The 18,458-nt window shown below is 41.7% G+C and overlaps 1 protein-coding gene across 1 annotated transcript; it reads left to right on the top strand.

Moving 5' to 3' along the window:
- The first annotated feature begins 956 nt into the window (after nucleotides 1-956).
- On the top strand, nucleotides 957-18,392 carry LOC120030774 (tubulin beta chain-like). Its single transcript, XM_038976199.1, has 5 exons — nucleotides 957-1,045; nucleotides 16,366-16,474; nucleotides 16,643-16,753; nucleotides 16,881-17,125; nucleotides 17,395-18,392. Exons 1-5 carry the CDS (start codon nucleotides 989-991, stop codon nucleotides 18,208-18,210), a joined length of 1,338 nt encoding a protein of 445 aa, XP_038832127.1. The 5' UTR covers nucleotides 957-988; the 3' UTR covers nucleotides 18,211-18,392.
- Nucleotides 18,393-18,458: the final 66 nt, after the last annotated feature.

Here is an 18,458-nt window from a genome sequence, read left to right as displayed (position 1 = left end):
TGTATACTGCTAACCTTGATAGAAAAAGCAAAACATAGAGGCGTATAACTTGTAAAGAATGTTCTCCATTGTTGTTCTGAAAGCTTGATTATACTGTGTGCTGTTAGCCATGTAGTCTTGTCTCTTGTAGTACATTTTAACTCTTCAAAAAGACCCTTTGCTGACCTTGATCCATAATCATGACAAAATAGCTTGTAAATAATCTTGCCTTTGTTATAATTTTTTAAAACTAGGTAATAGTCCTATGCCTTTGCTGTATACTGCTAACCTGAATAGATAAGACTCACATATCGTCCTACAACTTGTAAATACATTTCTCCATTGTTGTTCAGAATGTGTGATTGATTATACTGTCTTAACAGCCTGGTTAATATTCATTACATTTAACTTGTAAATAAATTAGATTTCATTTTTATCAAAAAAAAGTTGACATTTGTGTTTCTTTTTTTTGTATTTTTTTTTATTTGGGAATAGATTTCAGAACCATGGATAGTACCAGACTATTTAAAGGTGTGTTGCTGGGTATGTACGACACAATCCCCTCCAAAACTACACATTTGGTTAGTAGAGACCCTACTGAGTATTTTCCACTCCACTTTAGCTGAGACAGGTAGAAAAGTTCTCTCTCTACAGCCCAATATTCTCAACATACCAATGTCAACATTGTATTTTTTCATTATTGGATTTTTTTTTTTTTTTTTAATTCATATTATTTTTTCTCAAATTACTCATTGCATTTTCTTGTTGTCACAATAGAAGTGTCCAGTGATTAAAATGTAATATCTTTTGAATTAGTTATCCACATTTCAATGTTTGAAATGCGGCCTTTTATTTTGAAGTTTCCTCATTACCATATGAAAGTGACATCATTGTTTGTGCTGCTGGCAGCTTTCTCGTGTCCAGATTATCAAAACCATTGACCACACTAGTTCGGTTGGGTCTTCATGGTTCGCTGTCTCTTTGTGTCTCGACATTTTTACCTGTTAACATGAGGGAAATCGTGCATATCCAAGCCGGCCAGTGCGGTAACCAGATTGGTGCCAAGGTAAGAACCTATACATTCATCATCCTAATTGTTTATTGAATGACTGTCTATAATATAGTAAAAAGACTTGTTTCAAATTAATCAACACAACTGAAAACTACTACAAAGAATGGATAATCATCCAGTCACATTCACCCTATTAAACTACCTTTTTATTTTGAGACTATTTAGGCCTATTGCAATATTATTTCATACAATACGCAGAGTTAATTGGGTGTGTGATAGCTACCATTTGTTAAAGTATTGTAACTCCACAATTAAGAACTCTGTGATAAATGTATGCGTGTGTACGTCTCTGTGAGCCACTGTGTGGAATTGCGGTGTGCAATTGTCTAGGATTATCGGTTTAACCGGGTTCTCTGGCGTGTCTACGTCTCCAGATCGCATTAAAGCTGCTCTCGCATTATTGTCTGAAATCAACCTATTCTTCACTTGTCAAGGTCTGTCAAACTGTGAAATGGTGACTTGCCCTTTTGCCTCGCATATGTGAGAAACTTGCGTTCAAGACAATCACATCTATTAATGTAGCCTGCTATGCGCAAGAGCCAAATTACATGTTTTCCTTCAAATACTGGATCGATATATCGATTCGATTTATTCCAGCGGGCTGTGTAGAGGCTGACAGAGTTTTCCATTGGTGTGTGTGAGGTGGTGCAGGAAAGCATTGAGAAGAGTGGGGCGTGCAAAATTTACAATGATGGAAAGAGAATAAAATACAATTTGAGAGGTCTGTCAGTTGTTTGGGCTTTTCCAAATTGGAGAGACAAAATGTTGACATTGCTTTGTTCTCTTTGAGATAATATTTTTATTTTGTAGGGTGTGACTGGTTTGTGTTAGTGGTCCATTTCCCATGTACAATAAGCCTTGACATCATCAGATAGAAGTACCCCAACCCCACCCACTCTCATAGGCCTGTGGGTGAAACTGTTTGACAGTCTTTCTGGTTGATAGCTCATATAGGCTTACAATGGAGGACATAATGGTCCAGTTAGACCAATCAAATCCATATTCTCTGTATCAGGGTTAAGGTTGTCATGACTACCCTAGGTCCATGGTCATTCTAGAGCCACAGAACCATACCAAGGTCATTCCTTCCTCAGACATACAGTATAGCTCATCATTATCATGATGGCAGAGCCGTTTCAGTCTGCTACCGTTGATTTTAATAATGTCCACTTAAAAGCAGGGCCGTACAGTAGCACTGCCCGCCTCATCCTAATCAATGTCTGTCCTCCCCTAACCAAATTAGGGGCGGATGGGGTGTGGGAGGGACATACAGACAGAGGAAACAGCTGACGTAACAGCTGACGTAACAGACGGTAAAGTCACTGGGTTCAACACCGATATAATCTGATACTACTGGAGAAAGAGAGACAGACAGAGATGAGAAGAAAGAGTGAGAGAGTGATGGACAAGAAGGGGAGTGTGTAAGAAAGAGAGAGGTGCCCTATGAATAAAACATTTTCCTTTGGATTACGTCATGGCACAGTCTATTCTTTTCATTCAACTTTTCTTTAGACTGAGAAGTCCTATTGAGACAAGGAATCTCTTTTTGTAGGGAGACTTGGTCAAGAAGCTGCTCCAGTGTACAGATTGATGATACTATTAGGTCATACATATACATCGTATGTCTCTGAGATCAATACAATTTCACATTCAATTGAAATCCACATTGAATGTACATTACCGTTCAAAAGTTTGGGGTCACTTAGAAATGTCCTTGTTTTTGAAAGACTGGCCTTCTTTAGACTAGTTGAGTATCTGGAGCATCAGCATTTGTGGGTTCGATTACAGGCTCAAAATGTCCAGAAACAAAGGACTTTCTTCTGAAACTCGTCAGTCTAGTCTTGTTCTGAGAAATGAAGGCTATTCCATGCAAGAAATTGCCAAGAAACTGAAGATCTCGTACAACGCTGTGTACTACTCCCTTCACAGAACATCGCAAACTGGCTCTAACCAGAATAGAAAGAGGAGTGGGAGGCCCCGGTGCACAACTGAGCAAGAGGACAAGTACATTAGAGTGTCTAGTTTGAGAAACAGACGCCTCACAAGTCCTCAACTGGCAGTTACATTAAATAGTACCCGCAAAACATTGCTTCTTTAATCAGAACAACAGTTTTCAGCGGTGCTAACATAATTCAAAAAGGGTTTTCTAATGATCAATTAGCCTTTTAAAATGATAAACTTGGATTAGCTAACACAACGTGCCATTGGAACACAGGAGTGATGGTTGCTGATAATAGGCTTCTGTACGCCTATATAGATATTCCATTAGAAATTAGTAGTCATGGGGGATTGGAGGGACGCCATGTGCGACTGACGTGTTTTCCGTTTGCTCCCGTGGTATTTTTAAAGTTTATGTGAATTTTGCAGCAGAACCGTATTTATTTTCATATATTATTTTGGTGATCCCTTCCCGTAAAAACCAAGACTACTTTACTTCCAAATATCAGCATGTCGACGAAAGCATGACTTTGAGAAAACCCGGCCTACAAGACACACTCTCATCACCGCCCTCCCCTGAGCCTGACGGCCCGGGGACTGATACTTTACCCGGGGGGGCGGCTTGGCCTGGCGGCGCTGAAGTGAACATTCTCGAGGCCATCAAACTACTACGCTCTGAGATAGTTGAAATGAAAACGGAGGTGGTTGCTACGATTGAGGCCCGAATAAAGGAGGTTTCTGATACTTTAAAAGCAGATCTAACCATCCTGCGGAACGAGACGGTGCCGGCAATCGCATCACTCAAAACAACAATGGAGTCGCACACTACAACGATTGCAGCACTGGAGACCTTCGCTACAAATGTCTCCGACTTAACTACATCCCTGGAGGCTGACGTGAAACGCCTAGCTGCGGATTTGAAAAAGGTGAAGGAGAGCTGTGTAAGTTTGGAGGGATTCTCTCGCCGCAATAACCTGAGACTTGTATCAGTCCCAGAGTCAGCGGAAATGCCTCGCGCCACGGATTTCGTTTCTGGGCTGCTGAAGGATGTTCTAGCCTTAGATGAAAAGCCCCTGATTGATTGTGCCCACCGGTCGCTGCGCCCAAAGCCCCGGGATGGGGAGAGGCCCCGTGACATAATTCTTCGAGTGCACTTTTTCCATGAGAAGATGGAGATTCTCCGACGAGCCCGCAATACCACTCTGAGCTTTCAAGGACAGAGCTTCTCCATCTACCAGGACTACTCCCCCACTGTTTCCAGGCAGCGCGCAGCTTTCGGACAGGCCAAACGACTACTTCGGGACCATCCAGGTGTGAAGTACGGACTGCGATTCCCGGCCCGTTTATGGCTATCTCATGATGGTAAAGACTACACATTTGAATCTCCGGATGAGGCTCTCTCTCACATTCAACGTCACATCAAGAAGTCTTGAACTTGCTCATAGTTCAGCAACTGTTGCTTGCGAACTGTGGATAGTAAGTAACCCACCTGTGGTACAATTATGTTTAGCTACAACATGCTAATTTTGTATAGTTGGGGAGTTGGCGTACCCATTCAGGCTTATTTGATGTGATCTAATGTTTTGATCATCTAGTGTGCTTGCCTTACAAGCATTCAGTCATTTTAATTTCATTGTATTGCGGTTTTACTATACTCCTGTGTTTTCTAGGCTGTCTTGCTCACCTATTCAGTTTGTTTACATAGTGTCTCAGTGACTCAAAATATTCTTGGTTATTTGCTTACTGCATCCGTTTGCATTGACCCAGTAAACAGTAAATGCTTCCCGAGGCGACACGTTTTTTTGGGGTCTTCACTTAAATTTTAAAGTTCTGAGCGTCATTTATGCCCAGCAAGCGTTCAACGTTGCGCACACGTAGTTTTTTGGTCTTGGTTGTAAGCTGTCTCAGCATTCAACTAGACAACTATTATAATAATAATTATTATTATCATTTTTGATTGTCTTACTACGATTTCCTTACTTCAAATTAGGTTTTCGGCTGAGAGCCTTTATACATTCTATTTATTTTCTTTATTTTCTCTCTCAAATGCCTGTTATAAGACTGGGAATATAATTATATACATCTACAAGTGGTGCTTTTGTAATTTCGTCTGCACAAGGGATTCACTTTAAAAAAAATTATTTAAAAAATGATTATCTCTTTTTGCTGTTTGATCCACTAACAAAACACGACTTTAAAGAGCGGGACTGTGGGTTTAGGTTTAAGACCGCACTCTCACAGACATACTGTGCGAAGAGAACATGCTCTATTTAGGCTTGTACCTCGTTTGGGGAGGTACTGTCTGGGATGGGGGGAGGGGGTGGGGGGAGGGGTTGAATTGTTCAGTTCTAATGTTGTCATTCTGTCTTTTTTGTTTTTTTTTCTGTACTTTTTCCCAAACATCTACCACCGTACATTATTACTCTGAGACAAGTTATTCTGGGGTTTCTGGGCGCTCATTGCTTTTCCATTCTATGCTCTAATGACAGGGTTGTATAACGGGAATGCCCAGAGGGGCCGAAACAATGCGATCAAGTACATTTCGTGGAACACCAAAGGGGTTAATAACCCAGTGAAGCGTAAGAGGGTGTTGACACACTTAAAGGGTTTGAATGCAAATGTTGCATTTCTACAAGAGACTCACTTGAGGACTGGTGAGCACTTTAGGATGCGTAGGGACTGGGTTGGTCAAGTGTTCCACTCTAACTTTCATAGTAAATCAAGAGGGGCTGCCATTTTGGTTGATAAAGCTACTCCCTTTGTAGCTTCTGAGGTTATCGCTGATCCTAAGGGACGATACGTCATAGTAACCGGTAAACTGTTTTCTACCCCTCTTGTTTTGGCTAGTGTTTATGCTCCCAATTGGGATGACACAAGTTTAATTTCTTCCTTTTTGTCTGCTATACCCAATTTAGATTCTCATTTGTTGATTTTAGGGGGGGATTTCAACTGCAAAATGTCCCCAGTTCTTGACAAGTCCTCACGAACAACTACAGGACCATCTAAATGTGCCCTACTTATTCAAGCCTTTCTTCAGAAATATGCCATGTTTGAGGCCTGGCGTTTCCTACATCCTACAGATAGACAGTATTCCTTTTATTCTCATGTTCATCAAACATACTCCCGGATTGATTACTTCTTTTTGGACAAAAAACTTCTGCCTAACCTTTGGCAGTGTACTTACAAGAGTATTGTTATTTCTGACCATTCACCATTAGTGCTTGAACTAGAGTTTCCCCAGCGACCTCCTATGTGTTATCAATGGTGTCTTAACCCCATTTTACTCTCAGATAAGGAGTTTGTCAATTTCATTTCTTCTGAAATCACCTTATTCCTAGAAACTAATTCAACACCAGGTATGTCCTGCTCTACCATATGGGAGTCTCTCAAAGCATACCTACGTGGCCAAATTATTTCTTATACAGCCAACCAAAACAGAGTTCGCTCTCAGCGACTTCGGGACCTGAGCGAATCCATAGCCACATTGGATGAGAAGTATGCTACGGTTCCTTCCTCTGATCTGCATAAAGAGCGCCAACTACTCCAATCTGAATTTGATGAGCTTTCTACCAGGCAAGCTGAACAGTTACTCTTGCGAGCTCGGTACAGAGTGTATGAACAAGGCGACAAGGCCAGTAAACTCCTTGCACATCAGATCCGTAAATCTGAGGCCTCACGTTTAATCCCACAAATAAGGACCCCGTCTGGTGCCACCACAGTTATACATAAAGAGATCAATGATCAATTCAAACAATTTTACTCTGCGCTATACACCTCTGAATCCCCTCAAGACCCTTTGCTGATTGATTCCTTCTTTAATGGCCTGAATATGCCTTCAATTGATACAGACACCCATGACTGTCTAGAAGAAGAATTTACACCTGAGGAGATTGCAACAGCAGTGTCCGCAATGAAAAGTGGTAAATCACCGGGTCCGGATGGTTTTCCAACCGAATTTTACAGGACGTTTTCTGGTCTGCTTTGCCCATTCTTGTCTCGACTATTTGCAGAGTGCCTTAATACCTCAAAGCTACCGCCTAGTCTTTATCAGGCTTCAATTTCATTACTATTAAAGAAAAACAAAGACCCCCTGGAATGTGGATCCTATCGCCCAATCTCGCTTTTAAACTGTGATTACAAAATCCTAGCCAAGCTTTTAGCCATCCGTATGGAAGGCTCGCTGCACCAAGTAATACACTCTGACCAGACTGGCTTTGTGAGAAATAGGCATTTGTTTTTCAATATTAGGCGCCTTATGAATATACTGTACTCCCCTGCGTCGGAGGACCCAGAGGTGGTGGTCTCACTTGATGCAGAAAAAGCGTTTGACCGCGTTGAGTGGGATAACCTAACAGCTACCCTTTATAGATTTGGCTTTGGCCCCAAATTCATTGCGTGGATAAAGATTCTTTATTTTTCCCCCATGGCTTCGGTACGGACTAACAACTTGTCCTCTGACTATTTTCCCTTGCACCGCGGATCCAGACAGGGCTGCCCACTCTCCCCCTTGTTGTTTGCTTTGGCAATCGAACCTCTCGCCATTGCACTACGCTCTAATGATGCCATTCAAGGAATAATCCGGACGGGCTCAGAGCAGAAAGTCTCGCTATATGCGGATGACCTCCTTTTGTTTATCTCTAACCCTGATACCTCATTGCCACGCGCCTTATCTGTTCTTAAAAGGTTTGGATCAATCTCAGGGTACAAGCTGAATCTAGGCAAGAGTGAGCTTTTTCCTGTAAACAAGGCTGCTTTAAAGTGCTCTTTTACAAGTTCTCAGTTTAGGATTGTCCGGGATCAATTCACCTACTTGGGAGTTAAAGTGACAAGGAAATATTCAAATCTGTTTCAGGAAAACTTGGTTGCTCTAGCAGACAGTTTGAAACAATCTTTTGCTTTTTGGAATGCGCTACCTCTTTCTCTTATCGGAAGGATTAATGTCATTAAAATGAGTGTGTTGCCCAAATTTCTATATTTATTTCAATGTTTACCCATTTTTATTCCAAAATCTTTTTTTATTTCACTGGATCAAACATTCATGCATTTTATTTGGGATGGCAAGGTACCACGGATTGGTAGAAAACATTTACAGAAGCCTAAGTCATTGGGGGGTTTAGCTCTACCAAATTTTCAGACATACTATTGGGCTGCAAATTTCAGAGCCCTTCTGTACTGGCTGCAGACTGATCCTACTGGCCCTAGACCACTCTGGGTCCAGATGGAGTCTGAATCGTGTAAACCTGCTGCACTTTCTTCTGTGTTGTGCTCGTCTCTCCCAGTGTCCCTAGGCAAAAGGTGTGTCAACCCAATTGTAAAGTAGTCTCTTAAAATTTGGAATCAGTTCCGTTTAGCCTTTGGCCTCCGAGGCTTTTCTCTATCAGGCCCAATCAATCAGAACATTTTATTTCCTCCATCTTTGAATGATGGGGCTTTTGGCATCTGGCACTCACTAGGCCTCTCCTCACTAGCCCAATTATTCTTTGATGATACATTTGCCTCTTTTGCTCAGCTACAGGAAAGGTTCAACCTCCCCCAATCCCACTTTTTCCGCTATCTCCAGACTAGGAACTTTGTCAGAGCTAACACACCTGAATTTCCCCATAGGCCTGCGAATACAGCTATAGAGAGCATCCTGGAGCTGAACAAGCTTCCTAGGGGCGCAATTTCAGATGTATATGCAATCATTCATGACTTACAGAACCCTTCTTTGGTGCCTTTAAAGACTCGATGGGAAAAGGATTTGGGGGAGGAACTTGGGGAAGACACCTGGGAATCTGTGCTGCGCAGGGTGCATTCGTCCTCTTTTAGCACTAGACACAGCCTCATTCAATTCAAGGTGGTTCACCGTATCCACTGGTCTGGGGCCAGACTTGGAAGAATATTCTCTGATTTTGATCCTACCTGTGTCAGATGTAAAATTGAACCAGCCACACTGTTGCATATGTTCTGGGGCTGTCATAAACTGTCAGGTTTCTGGGAATTAATATTTAAATGTTTCTCTGATATATATAACACTGTTATAGATCCCTCTCCCCTTACAGCCCTTTTTGGAGTACTGCCCATAAGCACCCCCCTGTCAAGAATCCAGTCGGACACTGTTGCTTATACAACTCTTTTAGCTAGACGGCTAATACTACAGAACTGGAAGATGGCAGCTCCCCCATCTTATAAATATTGGGTGAGAGATGTGTTGTGCTCTCTGAAACTAGAAAAATTTCAATTCAATTCACGTGGGAACCCCAAACTGTTTAATGAGGCTTGGGCTCCATTCCGGTCTTACTTTAAACAGTCCATCCTCTGATGGCATTCCTATTAAAACCAAAATAAGTCTGTATTTGACCCCCCTGTGACTTAGAGGTTGGATGAGCATTTCTCTGTGTTTTTTTCTGGGGTGGGGGTGGGGGGCATTAAGGTTGATGTGCTTATTGATTGTGACCTGCGGATGCCTTGTTCATCTTGCCCGGGCAGAGACTAAGGTGTGAGCTTGTTTTTCCCAGTTATTTTTATTTTTTAATTCTGTTCACGCCTACATAAAATTATTATTATTCATTTTTTATTTTAAAGCATTGTAAACTTTTTATTTTTGGTCCAGTGGATGGTTGGTCTGTGGCCTTGACTGTCTGTGAGTGGTTGCATTTCTCCACCCCATCCCTTGACTGTTGAACAATGGTGAGGTGTTTGCTCTGTCCCTATACTATAGATTGCCCTTTAACCTTTTGTAGCCTTCTGCCTGGTGTGTTTAACTTGTCTAAAGTATGGTATCTTTAAAGTTATTTTTTTTATATGTATTATTTGTATTTTTTCTAGTTGAGTATATTATTTATATTGCTTTGTCTTGTCTGTGTGTGTGTAAAACTTAATAAACAGAGTTTTCAAAGAAATTAGTAGTCATTTACAACATTAACAATGTGTTCACTGTATTTCTGATCAATTTGATATTATTTAAATGGACATTTTTTTTCTTCTTCTTTTAAAAACAAGGACATTTCTAAGTGACCCCAAACTTTTGAACGGTAGTGTAAGCTACTTCAATGGACAGTGAACCTCGCTGGTGTCCATGTAACTGTTAGTTTAGTAAAGCGTTAGTTAGAATAACATTACTGGTGGCCTGACAGAGAGGACGCTACCCCCTAGGGTGTCATGGGTTGGATGACCACTGGCCGGATCTGATTGACACCACAGTTGAAGGCATAGGAGAGTGGGTGTGGCACTGTGCGCTTTCCTGGTCATTGTCCCCATTCTTTCAAACCAATTATTCTCAGTCCTCTCTGATAACCATCTATCTATGGCTGTCCCTCACTCATCCTCTTTCTCTGACTCTCTCTCTCTCTCTCTCTCTCAGATTAAGGTCACTTGGTCATATTGCCTGAGCCTACATGGTTTATCAAAACACTGATTGCTACTGTAAATTGAGTCCAGACAGTTGAGTACCCTCAAATCTCTCTTAACTACTGATCTGCTATACAGACTGTTTATCCAGATTATCCCAAATCCTCCCTTAATGCTGCTGTTTACAGAAAATTAGCAGAGACACCAACATAAACAAATATCTGAAACAGAAGGTCACACACACACACACACACATACACACACAAACATGCAATCATACTCCTCAAGGGGTGAACTAGACACGATTACAGATCTAGAAATGATTAGCTTTCTCAATTAACTCTGACTGCCTGCAAATGGATTTAATTTTCATATTTGTCTAAGAAAAGATCTGCGTGTCCTTTGTGTTCTCTCCCCACAGGACCTTTTAAACACCTCCTCTGTTCCAATAACACTCTTATAGCCATCTATCTCAGTCTATGAATATTTAAAATGACCCAGGGCCGACTTAGTGATTTGAAGGCCCCAGGAAGAGGCCAGTCTATTTATGGATTTATAGTAAAGACCTGTAATTTAACTGTAAAAATGTATGACCTTTTAATGTGCCATGAACACAACCAGTCATGATGTTTTCATCTAACAAATCACTTTCAAAAGTAGGTTACCTTCGCAAATTCATTCAAAATAATTCCAGCATCTGAACAGTGCACTGTGCAACTGCCAAATTTTCTTCAATTCGCAAGTGACAAACTATCTCGCCGGAGAAAGCATCCAAGCGAGCAAAACAGCACCCCTCTGTCTTACTATATGTAGCCCATGTATCTGATGCTGTCTGGACAAAAAGAGTATGACATGCCATAATCTTTATTGCTTCATAGCATCAGATACATGGGCTACACATACATGTCCTCTGCCTCGACAAATGGCAGTATTATCAGCAGCACCTGTCTTCTACTAAATAGTCTATGGGCCCAGGGTTGGGTTTCTATTAAGCTAACATGGAATTGTTAGCTTAATTGTCATACCAAGGATCATTTAGCTATTTAGTTTAGAATTTTAGGACGCCTGTAGGTATAAAAAAATATAAACGCAACATGTTAAGTGTTGGTCCCATGGTCCCATGAAATAAAAGATCCCAGAAATGTTCCATATGAACAAAAAACGTATTTCTCTTAAATTTTGTGCACAGATTTATTTACATCCCTCTTCGTGAGCATTTCTCCTTTGCCAAGATAATCCATCCACCTGACAGGTGTGGCATATCAAGAAGCTGACTAAACAGTATGATCATTACATAGGTGCACCTTGTGCTGGGGGCAATAAAAGGCCACTCTAAAATGTGTAGTTTTGATACACAATGCCATGGATGTCTCAAGTTTTGAGGGAGCATGCTATTGGCATGCTGACTGCAGAAATGTCCACCAGAGCTGTTGCCAGATAATTTAATTTCTCTACCATAAGCCCCCTCCAACGTCATTTTAGATCATTCGGCAGTACATCCAACTGGCCTCACAACCGCAGACCATGTGTATGGCGTCGTGTGGGTGAGCGGTTTGCAAGTGTCAATGATGGCGGTGCGGTTATGGTATGGGTAGGCATAAACTACGGACAACGAACACAATTGCATTTTATCGATGGCAATTTGAATGCAAAAAAATCGTGTGACGAGATCCTGAAGCCCATTGTAAGGCCCATTTTTCTTTAAGGTATCTGTGCCCAACAAATGCATATCTGTATTCCCAGTCATGTGAAATCCATAGATTAGGGCCTAGTGAATTCATTTCAATTGACTAATTTAAACCTATGAACTGTAACTCTGTAAATCAATGAAAATGTTGCATGTTGCCTTTATATTTTTGTTCAGTACAAGAAACATTGAATTTGGCCTTACTGCTATTAGCCCAATGACACGCATTGATTAACTGATGCATACATGTAAAAACAGATATTCAAAACATTTATAAAGATAGTCAAACATTTAATAAAAGGGAAGTATGTTTTGAAGTGTCTGTTTTATATCTGAGCGATATAAGAAAGCTCAGAATTGTTTTTTTATCATGGAATATTTTTTTCATGCCCAGCTCATGAGGGCCCTTGCTGGTGTGAAGCCTGAGGCAATTTCCTCTCCTGTTCGCCAGTGAATTGATCACTCTATGGCGTTACATTCCGTGCTTGATTTGGGCCGGAGTTGTCCAGAGCGCCGTACCGGTACTTTGAATTTTTGGGAAATTGCGTTCCAGCTCCTCTACAAAACAAAGTAGCCTATCGCTGATCCAGATTCACACACCGAGGCCAAAAACATTGATCAAAGCGGAATATAGGCGGTATCTGCATTGAATAGCAATGGATAGTGGCCATTCATTTCCTGATTCCGGTTTGTTCAAGTTTATCTTCCTAAGCAAATTACCTCAGACTTCTGTATTCTAACTGAAAAAAATGATATTTGTGATGCTTTTAATAAGCATTTCATCTCTGCTGGTTTTTTATTTGAAAGGAAAAGTGGACTTTGTGGTACTGGCCAGTTAGTTGATTTTTCGTCTTGCTTTTCAACCGTTACTCTGAAAAATGGTAACCCTGTTTTTAGTTTCCAGAAAATAACTGAAGCAGAGGTTCTAATTGCCCTGTGTGCCATTGATACTAAGAAATCCTTAGGCACTGACAATTTAGACCCGTACTTACTTAAGTGTGCTGCACCTATTTTTGCTGGTTCAGTAACACACATTTTTAATCTAACATTAAGCACAGGAAATATCCCAAAGGTGTGGAAAGCAGCTTTTGTTCTGCCATTACATAAGGGAGGTGACGGTAGTGATTTGGATAACTATCGACCCATCTCTAGGCTCCCTTGTCTGGTAAAGATTCTAGAATCTATAGTCAACAAACAGTTACAATCTTTTCTTTCTGCTAACAGTATTCTTAGTACCAATCAATCTGGTTTTAGATCTAAACACAGTACCACATCGGCCACTATGCTTGTTGTAAATGATATTGCAAATGCCTTAGACGATAGAAAGCACTGTGCTGCGTTGTTTGTAGATTTGTCAAAAGCTTTTGACACTGTAGACCATGCTATCCTTTTGAGTAAGCTGTCATCAATAGGACTGGGCACTGATGCCTGCCGATGGTTTTATGACTATCTTAAAGATAGAACTCAAGCCGTCATGGTCGATGGGGTCAAGTCTGACCCCTTACAGTTACTTAAAGGGGTCCCTCAGGGTTCAATAATTGGCCCACTATTGTTCTCACTTTATATAAACAACATTGGTGATGATGTCAGATATTGTAAATTCCATTTATATGCAGATGACACAGTGATGTACTCTATTGCTCCAACAGCGGACCAAGCTTTAATGCAGTTGGAGTCTGATTTTAGGATACTACAGGGGTCTCTTTTACAGCTTAAACTTGTTTTAAACGCTAAGAAAACAAATGTCATGTTTTTTTCTAGGTCTAAACTCTCAGTTAGAAACACGTTTGTAATCACTAGCTTGGATGGTACTCAAATCAATAAGGTCTCTGCATATAAATACTTAGGGGTATGGTTAGATGATAGGCTTTCTTTTAAAAAACATGTTACTGAATTGGGAAAAAAGCTCAAATTCAAGATAGGATTCCTTTACAGAAACAGGGCTTGTCTGTCCTCTGTAAATAGGAAAAAAATTGTGCAGGCTACTTTTTTGTCCGTTTTAGATTATGGTGATATTATCTATATGCATGCATCGGCAAACACATTAAAACCACTGGATGCTATTTACCATTGTGCACTCAGGTTTATCACGGGTGATAGTTACAGAACTCATCACTGTATCCTATATCAACATGTGGGTTGGGTCTCTCTATCTGTGAGGCGAGAGCAACATGCTCTCTTGTTTATTTATAAAGCACTTCTTTTAAAACTACCTCCATATATATCATCATTAATTTCCACAAGATGTACTAATTTTAAAACCAGATCACAGATGTGGATTACATTAGAGACTCCTGCGGTCTCCACAGAGTTGGGTAGGACTGCCTTCAGTTCCTTTGCACCTTATTTATGGAACAAACTGCAGATCCAACTTAAGTTAGACACTCTGGTGTCCCTTGCCCATTTTAAAATGTTTATGGAGGATCAATATGATGTTGTCTGTGATTGTTTCTGTTGAATTGTGTATGTTTTGAAATGTTCTTGTCTGTATGTCTAAAACTGTACATGTCAACATGTTTACACAGGGCACAGCCGTAAAAGAGATCCAGGTCTCAGTCTGTTTTCCCTGTTAAAATAAAGATTTAAAAATTTGCCTCCAGTCTGTGCGTGACGGTAGGCTGTTTGAGACTGTGCAGATTGAAAATGAGCCAACCTGAATGCACATGATGCGCTGTTCAAAGTTGTTAAATGAGGGTTTGTAAGGTCATGGAAATTAGTTTAATAATTTTTGTTAATGGAATTCATGAAGGCACACTTTTAAATATTATCAATCACTTAAAAATCAACATATCAGCCATTATCAGAATGACCCTTCAGTGCGTGTATGTGTGTGCCAGTGCGAGTGAGCGGATGCTTGAGAAAGATCGCGACATTTCAGCAGCAGATATTTAAAAAATGACAGACAACAGATTAACTAGATGGACAATTCAAAACATAACTTGTAGCAGTTATCTTGCTAGTTAACTATAGCTAACTAAGCATTCATGTCGTTGTCACCTTTCCACCGGTACTGTAGATAGCCTAAATAAATCTGCACCGGAAAGCTGGGATTCCCCTCTATTAAACAGTAGCCATGTAATTGCAACAACTTTAAATATATTCTAAGAATGGCCTGATTGAAAAAGAAATTGCTGTACATAGATCTCCCCTGAAACATGAATATTTGAGCATTATATATTAACATGTCTAGTTAGATACCTTGCTTTCAAGTAGCCTACCTTATCCATTTGATCCCCGATTCATTGAATGGGGGAATCATTTAATAAAGACAAAAGTATGTGGTTGTAATGTTGAAATATTTTATATCAAGGTTGACAACCATCCTCCAGGATAGCTACTGCAGGTTTTTGTTCAAACCCCGGTCTAACCACCTTGTAGCCTAAACATCAGCTGCTCAACAGGACCTTAATTAATAGGCAGATTTGGGTGTTTCAGGGCTGGATCAAAAGCCAAGCCTTAACACCCAGGAGCTCTCCAGATGGAGGGTTGACCACATGTTGACATGTAACTAACAGTGCAGTTCTACTTTGTGGGGGTTAAGAGCCTTGATCAAGGGCACAACAGCAGGAGATGGTAGGCCTACATGGGCTCAGACACAGCAGCCTTCCAGTGTCAATAATGCTTACTTTTTTATGTAGGCTATAATAATAGTCATGAACATTTGGTTAAAGGTCATGGAGAAGTCATCAAAAATAAGTATGAATAACAGTGAATAATCAGAGGTCTCTATAGCATTATGTAATTTGGAAATTTCTGTGAACATAATCTATTGGACCGTCTTGGAAAAAGACAGCTCCTGCACTTATTTTATCCCAAGTAAAGCACTGGTTACATTTGGTTTAGTGAGCCAAGAATTTCCTGTTTTCATCATACTCCACAAGAAGAGAGACAGTGTGTCACGTTCATTGACGGAAGAATCAGACCAAGGTGCAGCGTCGTAAGCGTACAGCATTTTATTTTGATGAACACAAAAAAAAAAACTACAACCGAACGTGACACTACATGCAGTGCAGAACGCAACTACGCACAAACAAGATCCCACAAACTAAAGGTGGAAAAAGGCTGCCTAAGTATGATCCCCAATCAGAGACAACGATAGACAGCTGCCTCTGATTGGGAACCATACCCGGCCAACAAAGAAATAGAAAAACTAGAATGCCCACCCAAATCACACCCTGACCTAACCAAATAGAGAAATAAAAAGGCTCTCTAAGGTCAGGGCGTGACACAGTGATTTCAGACATTTCGGCTCATGCTTCAGTCTTTGTTTGCTATGTATTCCTCTCTCTCTATAAAACGTGTGGCATATGTACAAAATGCCCAGGAAACTGATGTGCTGTCATCAATTTTGTGTCTGTAGTTCTGGGAGGTGATCAGCGATGAGCACGGGATCGACCCCACAGGCACCTACCATGGAGACAGCGACCTGCAGTTGGACAGAATCAGTGTCTACTACAACGAGGCAACAGGTACAACACCCCTAAATCTATTGCCATGATCCTGCCACATTTTAATATGTAGCATATTTAACCCAGTCTATATGGCTATGCTGGTGGAGAGTTGTTTTGGTAATGGTTTCCTACAGTATTCACCTGATGTCTTTTCCCTCCTCCCCTCTGTCTCTGTCTCTCATGGAGGTGGTAAATATGTGCCTAGGGCCATCCTTGTGGACCTTGAGCCTGGCACCATGGACTCTGTGAGGTCCGGACCCTTTGGACAGATCTTCAGGCCAGACAACTTTGTGTTTGGTAGGTGGACATACAACCTGTTTTGTATTTAATGGTTGCTATTGATTATCATTACTAGATTTGTTTCATATACAATACAAGTTAAATGTCTTCTCCTTCCTATTCTTCCCTTCTCCCCTTCCTTCAGGCCAGAGCGGTGCTGGTAACAACTGGGCCAAGGGCCACTACACAGAGGGAGCAGAGCTGGTGGACTCTGTCCTGGACGTAGTGAGGAAGGAGGCAGAAAACTGTGACTGTCTGCAGGGCTTCCAGCTCACCCACTCCCTGGGTGGAGGCACGGGGTCGGGCATGGGCACCCTGCTCATCAGCAAGATCAGAGAGGAGTACCCTGACCGCATCATGAACACCTTCAGCGTGGTGCCCTCACCGAAGGTACTGTCATTTCAGCCGTACTTGCAATTCAGATCGCTGCGGCCAATTGTGCACTGATTTATCAGATAAACGTGTATTGTTCAAATGCGTTTAATATCTTGCAGTAAAAAAAGATAGTGTGTATATTGAGTGTTTCCTCTTTGTACATCATTTTTCTAGTGCTTCAATGCAAATGTACTTAATGAGGCAGATAATATAAAGTACTCTAATCTCTCTAATCTCTCTCTTTCTCTCTTTCTTTCTCTTTCTCTCTCTCTCTTTCTTTCCAGGTATCAGACACAGTGGTGGAGCCCTACAACGCCACCCTCTCTGTTCACCAGCTAGTGGAGAACACAGACGAGACGTTCTGCATCGACAACGAGGCCCTCTATGACATCTGCTTCCGCACGCTCAAACTGACCACGCCCACCTATGGTGACCTCAACCACCTGGTGTCAGCCACCATGAGCGGCGTCACCACCTGCCTGCGCTTCCCTGGCCAGCTCAACGCTGACCTCCGCAAACTGGCTGTCAACATGGTGCCCTTCCCCCGTCTGCACTTCTTCATGCCCGGCTTCGCCCCCCTCACCAGCAGGGGCAGCCAGCAGTACCGTGCCCTCACCGTGCCCGAGCTTACCCAGCAGGTGTTCGACGCAAAAAACATGATGGCTGCCTGCGACCCTCGTCACGGCCGCTACCTTACTGTGGCCGCAGTGTTCCGGGGCCAAATGTCCATGAAGGAGGTGGACGAGCAGATGCTTAATATCCAGAACAAGAACAGCAGCTACTTCGTGGAATGGATCCCCAACAACGTGAAGACCGCTGTCTGCGACATCCCACCCCGCGGCCTCAAGATGTCTGTCACCTTCATCGGCAACAGCACAGCCATCCAGGAGCTGTTCAAGCGTATCTCTGAGCAGTTTACTGCCATGTTCCGCCGCAAGGCCTTCTTGCACTGGTATACTGGAGAGGGCATGGACGAGATGGAGTTCACTGAGGCAGAGAGCAACATGAACGACCTGGTGTCTGAGTACCAGCAGTACCAGGACGCCACCGCTGAGGAAGAGGGAGAGTTCGAGGAGGAGGCTGAAGACGATGACCCTTAAAAGACAGGGCTTTGAAGATGAAGATTGTATTCAAAGGGCCAAATGAAGCTGTGAAACCACATGGGGAAAAAACCTCAAAGTAACTTAGAAGCAAGACAAAGTTAAAGGGGTCCCAAAACCAATTTGGAGCATTTTTTTTATCTAATGGAAAGTATTATAGAAAATTATACACACCCCTTGTGACTGTGAATAAATTAACTAATGTTCATCTCTTGTCTTGTCCTCATTTGTCCTGTGCCAATAGGCAT

The sequence above is a fragment of the Salvelinus namaycush genome, chromosome 37, assembly GCF_016432855.1.
Source record: "Salvelinus namaycush isolate Seneca chromosome 37, SaNama_1.0, whole genome shotgun sequence".
Taxonomy (NCBI): Eukaryota; Metazoa; Chordata; class Actinopteri; order Salmoniformes; family Salmonidae; genus Salvelinus; species Salvelinus namaycush.
Note: the sequence above shows the minus strand (reverse complement) of the source record. Positions and strands in the feature narration are given on the sequence as shown.

Bases quoted from the DNA above. Each gene is read 5' to 3' on its own strand.
- LOC120030774 (XM_038976199.1), top strand. From the start codon at position 989: ATGAGGGAAATCGTGCATATCCAAGCCGGCCAGTGCGGTAACCAGATT. The intron at 1,046-16,365 runs GTAAGAACCTAT...TTGTGTCTGTAG, and splicing joins GTAACCAGATTGGTGCCAAG to TTCTGGGAGGTGATCAGCGA. The intron at 16,754-16,880 runs GTAGGTGGACAT...CCCTTCCTTCAG, and splicing joins GCCAGACAACTTTGTGTTTG to GCCAGAGCGGTGCTGGTAAC.